This window comes from Silene latifolia, chromosome 3, assembly GCF_048544455.1.
Source record: "Silene latifolia isolate original U9 population chromosome 3, ASM4854445v1, whole genome shotgun sequence".
NCBI lineage: Eukaryota > Viridiplantae > Streptophyta > Magnoliopsida > Caryophyllales > Caryophyllaceae > Silene > Silene latifolia.
Genome location: NC_133528.1, coordinates 13,790,318 through 13,810,122, shown reverse-complemented (window position 1 = coordinate 13,810,122; position 19,805 = coordinate 13,790,318). Strand labels below are relative to the sequence as shown.

The 19,805-nt window shown below is 40.5% G+C and overlaps 1 protein-coding gene across 1 annotated transcript; it reads right to left on the bottom strand.

The window, feature by feature from the left end:
• Positions 1–337: 337 nt before the first annotated feature.
• LOC141645937 (cytochrome P450 CYP736A12-like) lies at positions 338–2,396 on the bottom strand. The gene is made up of 2 exons (XM_074454084.1): positions 1,647–2,396; positions 338–1,253 (listed from the first exon to the last, which is right to left on the bottom strand). The coding sequence occupies exons 1-2, from the start codon at positions 2,370–2,372 to the stop codon at positions 426–428; spliced, it is 1,554 nt and encodes a 517-aa protein (XP_074310185.1). The 5' UTR covers positions 2,373–2,396; the 3' UTR covers positions 338–425.
• Positions 2,397–19,805: the final 17,409 nt, after the last annotated feature.

Sequence of the window (19,805 nt, the reverse complement as noted above, 5' to 3'; positions counted from 1 at the left end):
ATTCTTTAGCTTAACTTCCTTCAACTGAGTTCGACCATTACTTCCACTTTACTATTGTACTATTGTCTTTGTTATAAGTAGTAGAGTCTAGTTAAGGTTATAATTTGTTAATTTGGTAGTTAATTCTAGTTATTACAACACCTAGTTATTTTCCTATCAGTTTGTCAGGGCCATGGCATGGGAAACTCTGCTTAGCTCCGATTCTAAAAGGAAGAAACAAATGACGGGATGAGATGATTAAACGTCAAATGTTAATGAATCCACACATGACAATCTAAATATGACGTAAAACTGTAGAAGGTGTAATTGAAAACTATTATCATAAAAGCGACTAATATACTTACAAATGTGAAATCGAATTCATGAAACTATAAAAAATGGACAAATACATTATTGAGATAAGCTAAATGAAAAATAAATATGTTTTAAACATTATGGAGACGGTATTTGGGGATCAACACCAAGTCATTAGCCATGGACATAACAAGGCCAAACTTCTCCTTCAACACTAAATCTTCTGGGGATTTACCATCAGCCATCGTCCAGTCAAAACAATGAACCAACTGAGATAACAACAACTTCACATTCAATAAACCAAGAAGAGTTCCCGGGCATCTCCTTCGACCGAACCCAAATGGAGCTAGTCGGAAATCTTGTCCGCTAATCGTATCAATATCATTGTCTATAAACCTCTCAGGGTGAAACTCCTCACAATTATCAGACCATATACTCGGGTCTCTACCAATTGCCCATGAATTTAAAAATATTTGTGAACCTTTGGGAATTTTGTACCCATCAAATGAAAATTCTTCCATGGCCTCATGTGGAGCAAATATTATAGGATATAACCTAAATATTTCCTTAATTACTAAATCTAAGTAACGAAATTTAGGTATATCTATTTCTTCAACAATTCTATTCATTCCTACAACACTTTCTATTTCTTTCTGAAGTATTTTCATTTTGTGTGGGTGTTTTAAAAGAGATGCAAGTGCCCATCTTACGATGTTAGTAGCACTATCGATTGCTGGTACGACTAAGTCGATTAGAATGGCTTTAATATTATCCCTCTCAATTGTATATGACGGTCCACTACTAGGGCAATTGTTATTTTTCATTATTGATACCATAACATCTACTAAATCTTTGTGAGTTCGTTGTTCCCTTTTAGCTTCGTCTTCGTGGTTGCTGATAATCTTCTCTAACACATCGTCAACGGTTACCATAAGCTTTTTGATTCGCCGTTTAAGGCCCTGAAGTATACATAGATGTCAAATTAAGTCGACCAACATTTTAATTAATTAATGGTTAAACTAATGGGGCGAAGGGAGTGCTTTATGAAACAAGAAATTCTATAAACCAAAAAATACATGCTCTATAAGCCTCAAAATACATCATTAATTGAAGTGAGAAATTTGTTATATATGCTCTTCCTTAATTTAAATATGAAAAATTATATGATAAATATATATTGGAGGATATATATAAAACTCAAAATACATTATTAACATGTGATATCTGCATATACTTTTATAGTAAACCCAATATAATTGGAATGAGTAATTTATTATAGTTAGAAATGAGACAATTAAAATTTGTGCAATACTATATAAAATATAATATATAAGGTTGTAATTGAAACAAACCTGAATGTCAAAGGGAGCTAGAAAAGTTAGGTAGTCGGAAATATTGAGGGTACCGGAAAGTCTCAAGGCCTCAAGGACAACAGACCTAAGAGCCAAGTCCTCTTTAGGACTTCCATACAACATTCGATATATCAACTCTTCTAAAACACCACCCACACTCGCTCCAACTTCAATAGGCTGATTAGCCTCCGAAGCATTCTTAAGCGAACACACTAGTTTCGCAATCTCTTCCTTCCTTAACCATGCAAATGATCTTATTTTAGAAGCACTTAAAAGCTCCATCACACACAATTTCCTCACGTTTCGCCAATAAGCGCTATATGGGGTAAATATGACCCCCTTTGAGCCATATGAAAGGTCATGTGAAACATCGGACATGGGTCTCTTTGCACAAAGGACATCATGGTTTCTAAGAAGGCGTTCCGCCATATCGGGTGATGAAACCACGATAATAGGCATGGAGCCTAGTTTAAGGTGCATAATAGGACCATATTTCTTGGCTAGGGTTTGGAAACTACGATGTGGTAAGCTCCCTACTAAGTGGAGGTGTCCTATTATGGGTAACTTTGGAGGACTAGGAGGTAAATGTGAAATATTGATATCTACTTTCTTTGTTAATTTGGAGGTTAATATTTTTGGTAGTTTGAATAGTTTCATTACTGACCTCCATGAAGCTAGTAGTATGCTAATAAAGACTACTATGATGGGAATGGCTAGAGAAATCATTGTTTTTTGTGGATAAAATGTGGATTGCTACTTATTTTTATGATATGAATTATTGTGCAACAAAGCAAAGGTATTTATAGTGAAATTATGGAAGTAAACCGTGTGAAGTGCATGTTTTTTATTGCTAGAAATACATTATGAAGTATATTTTTAGCACATGTTCATAATAGTGACAGATACATCATTGTTCAGCAGCCATAAATATACATTATTATTTTTTTTAGGAAATAAATACACATTTCTATTATTCATGTATGTTCACATGGCCAAAATATAAGTGAGGCCAAATATTATTTTGTTTGTTTCTATTATTCATATCGTATACAAAGACTAATCCAACTTGCTTCACTTGGTCACTCTGAACTAGTTTCAACTTTAGTTTAATAAATTAGTTTCTGAGTGTTGATGTCATAACGAAAAACCAATGATCGGATAAGCATATGAATTCAAAACGCGTGTAACCTAACTTGTTGAGTTTCACTGAACGTGCTGTAGTATATACTAGTCTTTTCATTTTTCTATTTTCACCTCATTTCATTAAAATATACCTCACGAATAATAGAGAAATGAAGTAATAATAGAAAATAGAGGGAGTATATCATACTCTCTCCGTCTCCGTCAATTATTGTCATTTGGTTTTTGCACAAAGATCAAAGAAAGAGGAGAAGACCAATAACTAAATGACAAGTGGAACAAATTAAATGAGATTGATCAAATTACTCATCAAATTCATTCTTAAAATAGAAAAGATATCAAATGACTGAGACACCCAAAAATGAAAAAAGACAACAAATGACCGAGACAGAGGGAATAATTCGTAATAGAATCAATGTAGATAGGTTTCCAAGTAGTCTACATTGGTGCTTAAACGAAAGAAAAATTTGTGAATTGTGACACTTAAATATAAAGAAAATAGTCTCAAATCGAAAAAGGAGAGGCTCTTTTAGCATATATTACTCTGTGAGAGATATAGGGTTCCTTTGCTTATCACAATATCGGAAAAAAATATTATACCACAGCGGTAGAGGCATAACCAGAAACGAATTTTTTGGGTAGCAAAAGGTCTTCTTTCAGTTTAATTTCTTTACTAAAACCGCGATTTTAAAAATTTTCGAGTAGCAACAATAAATTTTGCTTAATAATTTTAGCCATTGTTACTGATTTAACTTAGATTTTTGTGTCAAAAGAGGTAGCTTGTAAGTCACAATTATATCTTAAATTAGCCATGCGAAACTTTTGGTGGAATACTGTACCGAGCTTTGTTGACTCGTTTTGTAAAATTAATTCCGCTATTGTAGCTTTATCCCCTAACCCGCCCCGTAACAGGGGCGTTTCTCATGGGGTGCAGGGGGTTCATCTGCACCCCCTTTTCCCTAAAATAATTACTCCCTCCGTCCTGGTCATTTGTTGTCTTTTTCCATATTGGGGTGTCTCAGTGACTTGTTGTCCTTTCTATGTTAAGAATGAACTTGATGAACAATTTGATCATTCACACTCAATCTATTCCACTTGTCACTTAGTAATTGGCTCATTCCTCTTTTCTTGATCTTTGTGCCAAAATCAAAGTACAACAATTGACCGAGACGGAGGGAGTACAATTTTGCTAAGTGAGCACATAAATTATGTGGGTCTAGTCGTTATTAAGACATTTTTTAGTTATAGTCGTTGGTTCAATCCTTGTATTGACCAATTTTTATCCAATATCATATCACCATACATTTTGTCCAACTAAACAAAATTTTATTCAGAATAGTCAATATTTTCATTATTAGAAAATTTTACGCACCCCCTTATTAAAATCCTTAAATTGCCTCTGCCCCTAATGTCCTCTTGTAACTTTATAATTTCTATTTAATTTATCGCCCCATTTCGTCCAGGAAAAAAAAAATAGCCATGCGTGTAATCAAATTAATAAATATCTATTCTAACAATATCTGAAAAATATGGCATAAGGGGATTCTCAGGCAGATGTTGTCGTGATCAACTTATAAGAATGGGTATATATTAAGACAAGACCTTACCTCGAACTACAATAGTAGTATATTGGTCGGACTTAAAACTGGCTTAATTTAATAGAAACCAAAAATTAGGCATGTCTAAAATTGGTGTTATTGCCAACTGGCCAAGTGACGTGGTATATTGTGCTCTACTTATGACTTCCTACACAATAACCAAATACCAAACAATTATTGAGAATCCAACTTATTCTCATATTACATTATAGTTGGTATTTCAAAGACTTGCATTTTTTATGTATAACATCAAGTTTTCTCCGATTCAAGCCAAATAGGAGTATAAAAGCAGTAAACTCGCACTTATATTAGTTTTAACAATGCTGCATGTCTGCATTATCACATTTTAAACTCAATATCTAATTAAGCTAGAAAAACTCTTTATTAGTTGATCTAAGTGTCCACGAATCAACGTGAAACAAACTTGACCCCTATGTCAAAAACACGGGGACCTTATTTGATCCATAGCACCATGGCAAAAGTTTAGTCAAAAATTATGTAAGTAACATTAATTAAAATAACCGTTAAAAAAAAGTGAGTGTATATGACATTTAAATATCACTAGCTGATAATTCATGTGTAACTTTCAAACTTAAATGAATAAAATAGTGAAAATAGTATTTCAATTAAATTAGTCATGCGTGTAATCAAATTAATAAATATCTAGAATAATAATATCTAAAATATATGGGTGGCATAAGCCATGATTCTCATAACATCATATCTCAAAACATAATTAAGCAAGGTAGATTCTAGGCAATTTGATTAGTGGATTCACATCTTCTTTATTTGGAGATTTATGTCTTGTATTTGACCTTGAACACTCTCATGCATTATCACTAGGGCTGAGTAAAATCGGATATCCGATCCATATTTCAAAATCGGATCGGATATACAGTTTTAAAATTATGAATTTTAGTGATCCAGATCTAGTCCGAATAATTCGGATATCCGGAATCCGAAAATTTGGATAATCAGATTTTGAAAACCGGATCCGATCCGATTTTTTTAATGTGCCTCAATCTAATTTTGCCTGTCTCAAAAAGATAATTCAGTTCATTCCTGCTATAATTAACAAGTCTTAAAACCGCAAAGTTTACATGATAAGCATTAATTTACAATAGCTTAAAGTTAGATTTAAAAAAATACATCATAGTATTAAGCAAATGAAATCATCTCGACAGAAAATTTAAATTGGATATCCGATCCGGTTTTTAAAATGAAATTTTTTTAAAATTGGATACCGAATCGGAAAAACGAGGGGAAAAATTGGATCGGAGGACAAGGGAAAAAAACCGGATCTGATATCCATTTTTAAAATAATACATCATATCGGATTTTTTTACTCAGCCCTAATTATCGGTTGTAGTTAGTCTAATTCTAAGGTTCCCTTATCGATCATTATTTTCTCTCCCAGTGAGAATGAAATTGTTGATAATTTCCCAACATAAACAAACAAGAATTCTCTTGAATAAAAAAAATCAAAAGAGTTGTTGCCAAGAAAACTTTTCGGTCGATATCCCGACATATCTCAACATACAACAATTTATTGGCATTGGATACTGGATAGCACATATAACTGATAATTAGCGTGTAAACTTAAATGAATGATACTGGATAGCACATATAAATGACCTACCTCTTCTGCGTGAGCGACTGCTTATGCAACTCTGTTTCAGTTGATGATGCGGCGTTGGCCACCTGGAACGTGTTCCTTTGTCCTCGCCCTCCACGCCCGTATCCACGACGGCCTCGGCCTCTATTGGGAAATTTCTCGGGATATTTCTCCCAACAATTCTCTTCCGTGTGATAGTACTTGGTGCATTACGTGCAACGTATCAGATCAGTTTCCCCTTATTCCTTGCTCGAGCCAATTTCGCGTACTCTACCTTCTCCACTGGTCGTTCGAGCCACCGTGGCTGCATCATTAATCTCCCCTTTGGTCTTTATCACGGCTCTATGCCTTTCTTCTCTCATTAAAAGCGCATAAGCTCTGCTAAGGGACGCTATATCATCTTCCATTAACAAATAATTTGTACGAAGGTGTCCATAAAGGCTCGTGTCGAGTCCAATAAGAAACTGATGGACTTTCTCCTCCTCTCGTTTCTTATCTAAAGCCGCAGCCGCACTACAGGTGGTGCATTGAGGGACATGGCTTGCTATAGATTCCTAACTCATCCCGTATCGCCTTCCGTCGAGTGTACGCAGTACTCAACGATCGATTGATTCTTGCTTTTTTTGCATTCATTCAACTCGTTTTTCAACTGATATACACGAGGTGCATTACCAGCTGAGAAACGTTCCTTTAGTTCTTTCCAAATCTCTGTCACCGTTCCTTGAATGGGGATGCATGGATGGAGTCAGGGCTCGATGACATTCCTTAACCATGCTTTTACCATGGCATTATATTGACTCCATGCGACCGCTTTAAAGACTCTCTTCTTCTCCTTCATTGACAACCGACTTTTTCACAATTTCCTCGACGAACTCCAATTTATTTTTGGCGTTGAGATCGTTCCGGACTGCATCTGTCCAAAGCTCATAATCTTTGCTATTGAAAATCATTTGAGTTAACGTCAAACTCAGACTATCTGATGGATGTAGTGATAAGAATGATTGAAAGGGGAAGTCTGTTTATTTCATTAGCATAAGCAAACTATTTATACAAGGGATGACAAGCCAAATGCAATGATTACAATGAATGGACTTCTTGTAAGTTGTCCAAAGACTACTTGGAAATATGCGAAAGACTTCTTGTTAATCTAAAGACTTATTGTAATCCTAACACCCCCCTCAAGTTGGAGCATGAAGGCCGAGAATGCTCAGCTTGCGAAGTAGATAGGAGAATTGAGGGACACCAATGCCTTGGTAAAAAGATCGGCATGTTGCTCGGAAGACGAGACATGGACGGGAGTAATTAAGCCTTCCGTTATAGCATCACGAACGAAATGACAATCGATTTCAATGTGTTTGGTGCGCTCGTGAAAGACCGGGTTCTGGTCGAGATGTACGGCAGATTGATTATCACAAAAAAGCTTCATAGGTGGGAAAAGGAACACCCAAAAAGACCAGAAGACCTTTCAACCATTTTAATTCACAGATAACGGCGGCCATGGACCGATATTCGGCTTCAGCGGAGGAAAGAGACAAAGTAGTCTATTTTTTAGTTTTCCAAGAGATAGGCGAACCTCCAAGAAACACAAACCAACCAGTAGTAGATCGACGTGTCACAGGACAACCCGCGTAGTCCGAGTCACACCAACCCGAGATCGAGAAGTCCCCATCAGAACGCAACAACTTTCCTTGAGCCGGACTTGTGACACCCCCATACTCCAAGTGCCTTACCAGGACCACTCAGGTATAAAGATGTCACCATCTCGGTTTCCCGAGGCAATGATAATCATAAGACAATAACGAAACAACATTTAAATAGTATAAGTTTAGTGAATCCAATTCAAACCAACTGATAAAATACGGGTTACATGTTCTCAAACCAAATGTCTATACCACTAAACAAAATGTCTGACAAACTACTCAAACTACAGCGGAAGACTCTATCATCTCGTGGCGACACATCCCAGCTAGCCCATATGTCTCGACTCATACCTGCTCAACAACTGCTCACCATCCCCGAATGGATCCCCACAGTTTTACAAAAAAAAGACGGGGTCAGTATTAATCACACAATCATATATATAATTACTATAAGACAGAAACCAACACATCTCAACCGTCACATAGCCCAAACTCCATAATCACTCCTCATCACTGACTACACTCCGCCAGTGGGGGACCGCAGCCGTTCCCACCTAAGCCCCGCTCATACCATAGAGCGAACAACCCAAATCCATTAATGTGCACATCCCTTCTGTGGCGGGTTACACAGAAGGTGAATAATGGGCGTGAAGCCACTCCCGCAAGTGACCCCACTCAGCCAGGGACGCACTCCGAAAATCACAGACAGATACAATCAATCACTATTATCAACAGTAACCAATTCCAACTAGGGGTGGGCATAATCCGGTCCGGACCGGAAAAATGGACCGGTCCGGACCGGAATCGAGCGGACCGGAACCGGGAATTAAAAATTCCCGGTCCGGTCTCCGGTCCACCATTTTCCAAGATTCCGGTTTCCGGTCCGGTCCGGTCCGAGACCGGAATTTTCCGGTCCGGACCGGTTTGGACCGGAATGCCCGGAATTATTGTTATTTTCATTTTTTTCTTAAAGTTTTATTTTTATTCCGGTCCAATCCGGTCCAACCGGTCCGATCCGGTCCAATGGACCGGAATTTGAAAAAGTGGGTGATTCCGGTCCAACCGGTCCGGTCCGGTCTTGGACCGGAATTTTTCCGGTCCGGTCCCGGACCGGAATTTTTGTAATCCGGTCCGGTCCCGGTCCATGAATTTTGCCGATTCCGGTTCCGGTCCAAACCGGTTCCGGTCCGGTCCGGTCCGGTTTTGGACCGGTGCCCAGCCCTAATTCCAACAACCGTCACAATACGAATACGATATTATACAACAATCACAACCAACAACCAACACATTATGTGACTAATACTGAGTAGGGAAACCGTACCTGGAATGCAACACACACAGACGATCTCAACAGCTGTATCAAAAAGCCTCCTCTACGAATCCTCCTCCTAACACATCATCACATAATCACTAACCATACAAAAACTAACACAAATCCCCAATCCCCCGAATTAGGGTTTAAACAAATTTGACTAAATACTATAAAATCGGTATGTAGATCTTACCCTCGACGCAAGGATCACAAAGATGTAAAGAACGATGAAATCCGACCTCAAAAACTTCGGGATTTGTCAATAACACGGATGAATGCGAAGAACGTAACTTGAATCTCTTCTCCAATGTAATTAGGTTTGTAAAAGTGTATTATGAAGATGACGGAAAGGTTTATTTACTAATCCGTGTTATTAACAAAACCCGACAAAACATCACCCGTAAACCGAGCTACTCGATCGAGTAACTGACGTACTCGATCGAGTAACTGACGTACTCGATCGAGTGCCACTTACTCGATCGAGTACCCAGGCTACTCGATCGAGCACCCTACAGACAGAACACTGTTTTAAAAACCAAAACACCCTTACTCAACAGAGTAAGGCCCACTCGATAGAGTACCCGGAGACTCATAAAACCGTAGTATTACAGTCTTCCTTCCTTAAAAAGAACTTCGTCCCCGAAGTTCAAACCACAACAAAACAAAACATATTACCACACTCCCGACACATCAACCAAAACAAAATTCAACATAAAAACATACTACCAACCAAACTCAACTCGACTCAAACCACTACTAAGTATACCGACACAACACAAAAAGGTGTAAAAATTGTGTAAAAACTCTTTGCGATCATCTCCTACCCTCCTAAAAGAAACAAGGTTACGTCCCCGTAACCATACATACCTGATCAAAAAGGAAAGGGTAACGCTCTCTCATGGCCTCCTCTGCCTCCCATGTAGCTTCCTCAACCTCATGATTAGACCAAAGAATCTTAAGCAAAATTGTCTCACCACTCCTAGTCTTCCTAACCTTCCGGTCAAGAATCTGCTTAGGCACCTCAAGATAAGACAAGGACTCATCTAGCTCTATGCTCTCTGCCTCTAACACATGTGACGGATCACTCACATACTTCCGCAGCTGAGATACATGAAACACGTTATGTACCCTATCCAAAGAAGATGGTAAAGCCAAACGATAAGCAACCTCTCCAACCCGGTCTAGGATCTCATATGGTCCTATGAACTTCTGACTCAGTTTGCCTTTCTTCCCAAATCTCATAACCCCACGCATAGGAGACACTTTCAGAAGAACCTTGTCCCCAACCTGAAACTCGATATCCCGGCGATGTAGATCTGCATAACTCTTTTGCCTATCCTGAGCTGCTCTCATCCTCTCTCTGATCATCTTAATCTGCTCAACCATCTCATGTACCATCTCTGGTCCTAAAACCACTGCCTCAGCACTGTCGTCCCAACAAATCGGACTCCTACATCTCCTCCCATATAAGGCCTCAAATGGCGCCATGCCAATACTAGTGTGATAGCTGTTATTGTAAGAAAACTCAATCAAATCCAACCTCTGTTCCCAGCTACCACCAAAATCCATCACACAAGCTCGTAACATATCCTCAAGAGTCTTGATTGTTCTCTCTGTCTGACCATCTGTTGTAGGATAAAATGCTGTACTCATCTTCAATGTTGTTCCCAAAGACTCCTGCAACTCTTTCCAAAACCTTGAGATAAACCTCGCATCCCTGTCAGATACTATGTCTTTAGGCACCCCATGTAACTTTAGCACATTCTTCCGATAAGCCATAACTAATTGTGCTTTAGTCTATGTATCTTTCATTGGCACAAAATGAGCTGACTTGGTCAGTCGATCCACTATAACCCATATCATGTTGTTACCCTGTTGACTCTTTGACAAACCCACGATAAAATCCATAGAAATAGATTCCCACTTCCACTCAGGTACCTCAAGAGACTGAATCTTACCTTGTGGCCGTCGTTGTTCCCCTTTAAGTCTCTGGCATGTCAAACAACGGGCCACAAACTCGGCTATTTCTTTCTTCATCCCAGGCCACCAGAACGTCTTCTTTAAATCCTTGTATAGCTTGTCACCACCTGGATGTACCGAATATGGTGTACAATGTGCCTCTGTCATGATTGTCTTTTTCAGCTACTCATCATTAGGGACACACCACCTCCCATCAAACCTCAAACTGCCATCTGTATGAATAGAGAATCTAGACACTGTCCCCTTCTCTACTCTAGCTCTCCACTCTACCATCTTAGGATCAACACCTGTTTACCTCGAATGTCATCATATAGATCAGGCTGCACTGTCAAATCTCCCATGGCATCCCCTCTTTGCATCATGTGTATCCTAAACCTCCCAACCTCATCTCTCAACCTCATCAAAGATATAGCTGTACACAAAGAATATACACAAAGAATATACACTCTTCCTGCTCAAAGCATCTGAAATTACATTGGCCTTCCCTTCATGGTAGAGAATATCTATGTCATAATCGCTAATCAACTCCATCCACCTCCTCTGTCTCATGTTCAACTCTTTTTGAGTGAAGATGTACTTGAGACTCTTGTGATCCGAAAATATCTTAAAGGTCGCCCCATAAAGGTAATGTCTCCAAATCTTGAGAGCAAACACCACTGCACCCAACTCTAGATCGTGTGTAGGATAATTCTCCTCATAAGGCTTCAATTGCCTAGAAGCATAGGTAATGACTTTACCGTTTTGCATCAACACACATCTCAACCCATTCTTTGAGGTGTTAGGCCCAGATTAGCCTGGCCTGACTGTAACTTGGCCTGACCTTACAAGGCTGATTGGGGCAAACGGAGACCGGACAATTCTAACCACTGTCAGACAGATGAAGAATATTACAGGATGAATAAGCTACTTAGTCCCAGAAGAAAGGCCTGATGGTAAGCACAGAATAGCCTGGCAATACACCTAAACAGGCTGGATTCAACTGAAGAGCAGCAAAACGATTATAACAAGATTAATGTTCATGTCCTATTCTCAAGGAAGACTAAGTCTAACCACGAAGCTATATTACCAATGAACCTGGACATACAAGAGGAGAATGAGTTGAAGAAATAATCAAAGGAGAATGAGTCAACCGAACTAATAGAGAATGTGCCCTATTAATCTGGTAACAGCTCCAACAAAAGAGGAAGACGTTGAAGATCAATGTAACGTTTATTTGTATAACTATAAATATTGTAATCTGGCATTTGTATTTTCATTCATTATTCATCAGTGTTAAACCACTTCACTACTTATTTTTCATTACTTTTCGAGCACACAATTACTTAAACAAATTTGTATCCAGCTTATCTAAATAATATAAATATTATTCTTCATACTTAATTTTTCCCTGTTATTCATTTACAATATTCCAAACTTATAGAGCTAGATACCCAAATTATTCTTTAATCAAGCCGGACCCATTCAGGGAAAATCCTGCTAAAACAATTGGCGCCCACCGTGGGGCCTCTAGTTCTTCAACCAATAAAAATTCCCTTTATCATTTTTCATTTAATATTCACACACAAAAATGGTGGAACTCACCCCAGAACAACAATTAGCGGCTGCCCTGACCAAAATCAAAGAATTGGAGACAATCCAAAAGAAGGCACCCAAGACGAGCAAATCAATAGGTCAAGGAATCGAGTCTAGCTTTGAGGAAAAAATTGGAGAATCAAAGCTTGGGCTCCAAGACCAGATTCGAACTAGGAACCCCATTCTCATCCATTATCAAAAACATTGACTTTTCCAATTTTGGAACCCCGGAGAAGGATACATTATCCGGTACCCCAACCATTTCCAATGATGAAACAAACAAAACTGAAGCAGCAATAATGATGGCTATGCTTCATGAAATCCAAAAACTCCACAACAAAATAGAAAATATACCCGGAGTACCGGACCACGTGGTGAGGTAGAAATTGACAGACTTTGTCGACTCACCCTTTGCAGATGAAATTGCAAAGATTGACCTCCCAAGAAATTCACCGTCCCATCCATGAGAACTTATGATGGAACCTCTGATTCACAAAATCATGTTGCTATATTCAAACAGAAGATGTTGGGCGCCTCAATACCCGGTGAACTCGGGCAGTCTGCATGTGTAAAGGCTTTGGTACAACCCCGACCGGAGCAAAGATTACGGTGGTTCATTAATCTCCCAAATGGAGGTATCAAGAATTTTGCGAATCGATCAATGCCTTCAACCAACAATTCGCAAGCAGCAGAGACATGGCCAAAAGACCCGAAGAACTGTTCAGGGTAAAGCAACTCCCTGAAGAATCTCTCAAAGAATTCCCCGGCCAGATTTGTCAAAGAGAAGGTGGCCATTCCCGTGTGTGATGAAGAAACAATGGTAGAAGCCTTCAGCAAGGAGTCCTGCTTGACAGTGACATCTATGCAGACTTGACCAAGAAAGCATGCCCAACCTTTGCCACTGTTCAATCCATCGCCTTAGAGCATGTCAGATTGGAGGAAGATCTCAACTTCAGGACGAACTCATCCGGAGGAAAGCAAGGCTATGGACACACTAACAGGAAAAGCTCCTACCAGAAAGGAGGCAACCCCAGATCAGCACCCTATTCCAGGCCTGAAAGATCTGAAGTCAACATGGCACAAGAACACAAAGGTAACCTTTCTAGCCTACCAACTATTCCTGAATATAACTTCTCTATTAATACTGCAGGATTAATCAAACGCCTGGAAAGCCTGGGAGATACAGTCAGATGGCCCAAGAAATCAGACAACCCCAGGAAAGACCCAACAAGATGGTGTGACTTCCATCAGGACATCAGGCACACCACAGAAGAATGCATCCAACTAAGGAAACAGGTGGCATATCTCCTAAAGAAAGGCTTTTTGAAGGACTTAATCCAGCAGCCAAAGAACAAAGCTGAAGGACAAAGCAAGAGAGATTCAGGGAACGGCAGAGATCCTCCTCCTCCTCCCCCCATCTATGAATTTAAGTTCATAAATGGAGGATCAGAGATCTGTGGTCTAACCAGCTTTGCTGCCAAAAGAATATCCAGGGAGTCTAGACTTCAGCCCCCTTCCAGATCCAAGTCATTGTGTAACACTCCACGATAATTGAAGAGGTCCAGTGATAGGCTTAAATGACTAGTGCTTAAAGGGATTGGAAGTACTACTCATATCAATAAAGTGCACTTTCTTTTATGGTCATCCATGCGAAAGAACTCCAAAGTTAAGCGTGCTTGGCTGGGAGTAGTCTTAGGATGGGTGACCTCCTGGGAAGGTTCCCGGGATGTGCATGAGTGAGGACAAAATGCGCTATAAAGGACCCGTGTTGATCTGTGGGCCATGTACACAGCCTGGTGAGCTATCATAAGTAACCGCTCCCGACCCGGTTTGGGCCGAGGTGTTACAAATGGTATCAGAGCAACCCTGCGACCGTGTGGTGATCGGAGGCAGTTGTTATACGCTCCTGGAGGCAGTGGTTATACGCTCCATTGTGATCACACACCTAGCGGAGGAGGATTCTGGGTTAGCGGTTATGCTCACAGGCGCAACGAGGACGTTGCGTTCTTCAAGTGGGAGTGACTGTAACACTCCACGGTAATTGAAGAGGTCCAGTGATAGGCTTAAATGACTAGCGCTTAAAGGGATTGGAAGTACTACTCATATCAACAAAGTGCACTTTCTTTTATGGTCATCCATGCGAAAGAACTCCAAAGTTAAGCGTGCTTGGCTGGGAGTAGTCTTAGGATGGGTGACCTCCTGGGAAGGTTCCCGGGATGTGCATGAGTGAGGACAAAATGCGCTATAAAGGACCCGTGTTGATCTGTGGGCCATGTACACAGCCTGGTGAGCTATCATAAGTAACCGCTCCCGACCCGGTTTGGGCCGGGGTGTTACACATTGTCCGCTATTACTTTTGATGACTCGGACCTGCAGGGAATATCAGATCTACACCATGACAGCTTGGTAATCACCATGCAAATTGGCACAGCTAAGGTATCAAGAATCTTGATAGACGGAGGCAGCTCAATCAACCTGGTGATGCTTGACGTCCTAAAAGCTATGAAGATAGATGAAGGAAAGATCATCAAGAAATCCAGCGTCCTGGTTGGATTCAGCGGAGAAACAAGGAACACCCTGGGAGAAATCAGCCTGCCAACCTATGTGAAAGGCGTGGCTTCATATGAAAGATTTGGAGTAATGGATTGCCTATCCTCATATAACGTAATCCTGGGCAGACCATGGATCCACAATGTCAAAGCAATCCCATCAACATACCATCAATGTGTGAAATTCCAACAGAATGGGGGATAACCACCATCAGGGGAGAACAGAGGACGACTCAGGAATGCTACACCCAGGCTTTGAAACCTTCAAAGTCAGGAAAGTCCCTCGCATAGCAATTAAAGTCACCTGTCAGGGAAGAATATATTGCACAAACACAGATGGAAACAGGAGAGGTCATTTTGGATTCAGAGTTCCCTGACAGGAAGGTACTTGTAGGGTCTGATGCACGGACTCGGTCGGACCGATCTGATCCGGCTTTCTTAAAACTAAAATGTCCTGTTTTGCTTGGTCGCATTTTGATATGACTGGTATAGATGCTGATATTATAACTCATAAGTTGAATATTGACAAATCATTTAAGCCTGTACAGCAAAAGAGGAGAAAATTTGCTGCAGAGAGACATGAAATCATCAACCAAGAGGTTGACAAGCTACTGGACATGGGAATGATCAGGGAAGTAATGTACCCTGACTGGCTTGCAAATGTAGTAGTCGTCCAAAAGAAAAACGGCAAATGGAGAGTCTGTGTAGACTACACCGACCTAAACAAAGCCTGCCCAAAAGATCCATTTCCCCGCCACACATCGATGCAATGGTGGATGCCACGCTGCAGGCCACGAGATGTTAAGATTCATGGATGCCTCCGGTGTTCAATCAAATAAAGATGCACCCTGCAGACCAGAAAGCACGACTTTCATCATCGAGAGAGGAATATATTGTTATCTTGCTATGCCCTTTGGATTGAAGAATGCAGGAGCAACCTACCAAAGGCTAGTCAACATGATGTTCAAAGACCAAATAGGAGATACCATGGAAGTCTACATAGATGACATGGTAGTCAAGTCAAAAAAGGCAGAAGACCACGTCAAAGACTTGGAAGTAGCCTTTCAAATACTGGAGAAATTCAATATGAAGCTCAACCCACAAAAATGCCACTTTGGAGTCTCAGCAGGCAAATTCTTGGGCTATATGGTGACAAAAAGAGGAATAGAAGCCAGCCCTGAACAGATCAAAGCTATCCTGGAGCTAGAACCACCAAAGACGGTCAAAGACATACAAAAGCCGATGGAAGAATAGCGGCCCCGAATGCATTCATTTCAAGATCATCGAGAGAGGTGCAAATCATTCTATAACCTCGCTAAGGAAGAGCAAGGACTTTCAATGGACCCCCGATCATCAGGCTGCCTTTGAAGACCTGAAAACATATCTATCCTCTCCTCCCTTGCTTTGCAAAACCAGTCAAAGATGAACCCCGACAAATATACATTGATCCACGAAAAAAGCTATCGGTGCGGTCTTGGTCAAAGAAGCGGACGGACAACAACACCCCATCTATTACGTAAGTAAAAGTCTACTGGATGCGAGAGATCGGTATGGCCTACTTGAAAAATATGTTTTAGCTTTAATTATGTGTTGCACAAAATTAAGACCATACTTTGAAAGCCACCCTATAATAGTGAGAACCAATCTTCCTATCAAGTCCGTACTTAGGAAACCGAATTGTCCTGGACGAATGTGCAAATGGTCATCCAAATAAGCACATACAACATAACATTTGAACCAAGGACAACAATTAAGTCACAGGCACTAGCAGACTTTGTGGCTGATTTTAGTCCGACCCTAGAACCCGACCCGATAAAAGAGGTAAATAAACCGACCAAATGACCAAACAGGACCTAGAATAGACCCTATTTGTCGATGGTACAGCCAATATGAGAGGCACATGCCTGGGGGTAGTACTAAAATCGTCACAGGGGGATAAGATAGTACAGGCTATAAGCTGTGCATTTGAGGCTACCAACAATGAGGCAGAATATGAAGCCCTAATAGCTGGATTAAAGGTATGTATTGACCTTGGTGTGCAAAACCTAAAGCTACGTACTGATTTCCTTCTTATTTCCAACCAAGTAAACGGAGTATATACTGCAAAAGACTCAAAAATGATACTCTATTTGGAAATTGTTCAAATTTTAAAAGCAAAATTCCGCAAATTTAATATTGACCAAATTCCCAGGGACTTGAATACCCAGACCGATGCCTTAGCCGGCCTAGGATCCAACTTCAGTCCCCTTGACTTCGACAAAATACCCATCGTACATTTATTGGAACCTGTAATAAATAAACAAGATGAAAGTTTTCCAATTTATGTTGCTAATTCTTGGACAAAACCCTACTATGACTGGCTACAACAGGGAATCCTTCCCCTAAATAAACAAGATGCCGAGCACTAAAAATAAAAGTCGCTTCATATACCATTATTAACAACGTGCTTTTTAAGAAATCGCAGGTGGGCCATACCTCGGATGCCTGGAGCCACCGGAAGTTGAGCGGATATTATCGAAAATCCATGAAGGATACTGTAGAAATCATAAAGGTGGAAGAAGCCTGGCAAGCAAAGTACTCGAAACGAGTTATTATTGGCCCACCTTGAGGGCCGATTGCCTGGAATTTAGCTCTAAATGTAAAGCTTGTCAGATTCACGGACCATATATCCATCAGCCATCTGAGGAACTACATTCCATATCCGCACCCTGGCCATTTATGAAGTGGGGCATGGATATAGTAGGGAAACTACCCCAAGCACTCGGACAAAAAGTTTTCATGCTAGCAATGACTGATTACTTCTCCAAGTGGATAGAAGCTGATTCATACAGGCAAGTCAAGGAAAAGGATGTCATAGCATTCATCAAACACAACATCATATGTAGATATGGCATCCCCTCGGAAATAGTATGTGACAATGACACGCAATTCGTGGGAAAAAGAACAATGACCTTACGTGCTCAATGGAACATTAACCTGTAACGTCCACGCCAGGATATCCAAAAGCCAACGGTCGGGCGTAATCCAAGAACAAAGTAGTAATCACCGCATAAAAAAGAAGCTAGAAAGATGGAAAGGAAGATGGGTGAAGAGCTCCCCCGGTCCTCTGGGGTGAACCACGCCTAAAACATCCACAGGCCAAACCCCTACTCCTTGGTCTATGGATGTGAAGCGATAATCCCGGAGGTCGACATTCCATCAGCCAGATGCGGCCTGAACACAATAACAAGCAATATACCTCTAATGGAGGACACTGGACTTAACGGAAGAGTTAAGAGATGCGGCCCGATTAGATTGGCGACATATCAAAAAAGAGTCGCAAAAAGCTACAACAAGACTCACAAAGCCAGGGTATTCGGGGTAGGAGACCTTGTCCTCAGGAAAGTCTTCCAAAACACAAAAGAAAAGAATGCTGGCAAATTGGCCCCAACCTGGGAAGGTCCCTACCTAATTGACTCAATAATCGGCCAGGGAGCTTACAGATTACAAACCCTGGACGGCGAAATGATCCCAAGAGCTTGGAATATTGCACACTTAAAACTATTTCACATATAGAATATATCTCCCGGTCCGGTATAATTTTCATGTTCACATTTCTTGCACCTTACTGACGTGAAACTAAATGTATGATACTTGCCATTATATGAATAAATGTCTTATATAATTTCTTCTATTATGTGCCCAAATACTTGTCAATATTCGTATACTTATTTTTACCAATTAGAATCTTCAATACTTGTTTTACATACTGCATTTTATTTAAAACAAATCTTAAAGATTGGGGGCCACCCCACCAATATCCAACTGATACCCAATTTTCAGTTGCAAAACAGGCCTTAAAATACTGAGCTCAACTTAACATACAAACCTGGAATATCTATTCCTGGATTATATAACATAGATGGGTCATAAGCCCTCCAGACAGGCAGGGGACGTAAGCCCTCCAGACAGGCAACAACCCCACCCATAACACAATAAACTGGCCAGATCAAGCACAAAAACTGGCCCGATCCAGTCGAATAACTGGCCAGATCCAGTAAGACATTCAATACTACAAATGCCCTATCAAAACACAAAAAGGAACCAAAAAAGACCAAATATTTATTTACCCAAAATAGCTGGCCTTGCCACAAACCTAATTATTCATTCCGGGGACATTCCCCCTGGATGAGCCAAAAAAAAATAATAATAATAAAAAAAAAAGAATACCTAAATATTCATTCCAGGAACACCCCCCCTGGATGGGCCAAAGCAAAAAGAAAAAACTCCAAACTAAGTAGGTTTCTCACCAGTAACCGACTCACAACCATCCACCATTTCCCGATCACCAGATTTTCCTTTGGAAGGAGGAGAATCCGCCTCATCTTCTTGACCCATATTGGCCAAATCAGGATACTGGGCGTCCAAAGCTGCCTCATCATGGTCCGGGTCCCAATTAGCTCGATCAAAATCCGGATCCCTCATAGCATCAACCCGGCCTTTCCCAAAGAAGTACTGAGCGGCATCAGCATGCCGCGCCTCCACTAGTTCCTTCTCAGCGCCAAGCTCTTCATTTTTCCTCAGCTGAAACATGAGGCATCTGTATAAACCTCAAATTTCTCACTCCCTTCAGGCAATGCTAAGATTGGAGCTGTGGTCAAACGCTCCTTTAATGTTTGGAACGCCATCTCACAACTCTCATCCCAACTAAACCTGTTCTCTTTCCTCATCAAAGCCGTCATAGGTCTAGCAATCTTGGAGAAATCCTTCACGA

Excerpts from the sequence above, each read along its gene's own strand:
- LOC141645937 (XM_074454084.1), bottom strand. The coding sequence starts at position 2,372 with ATGATTTCTCTAGCCATTCCCATCATAGTAGTCTTTATTAGCATACTA. Across the intron at positions 1,254-1,646 it reads TAGCTCCCTTTGACATTCAG|GGCCTTAAACGGCGAATCAA; the intron begins GTTTGTTTCAAT and ends TGTATACTTCAG.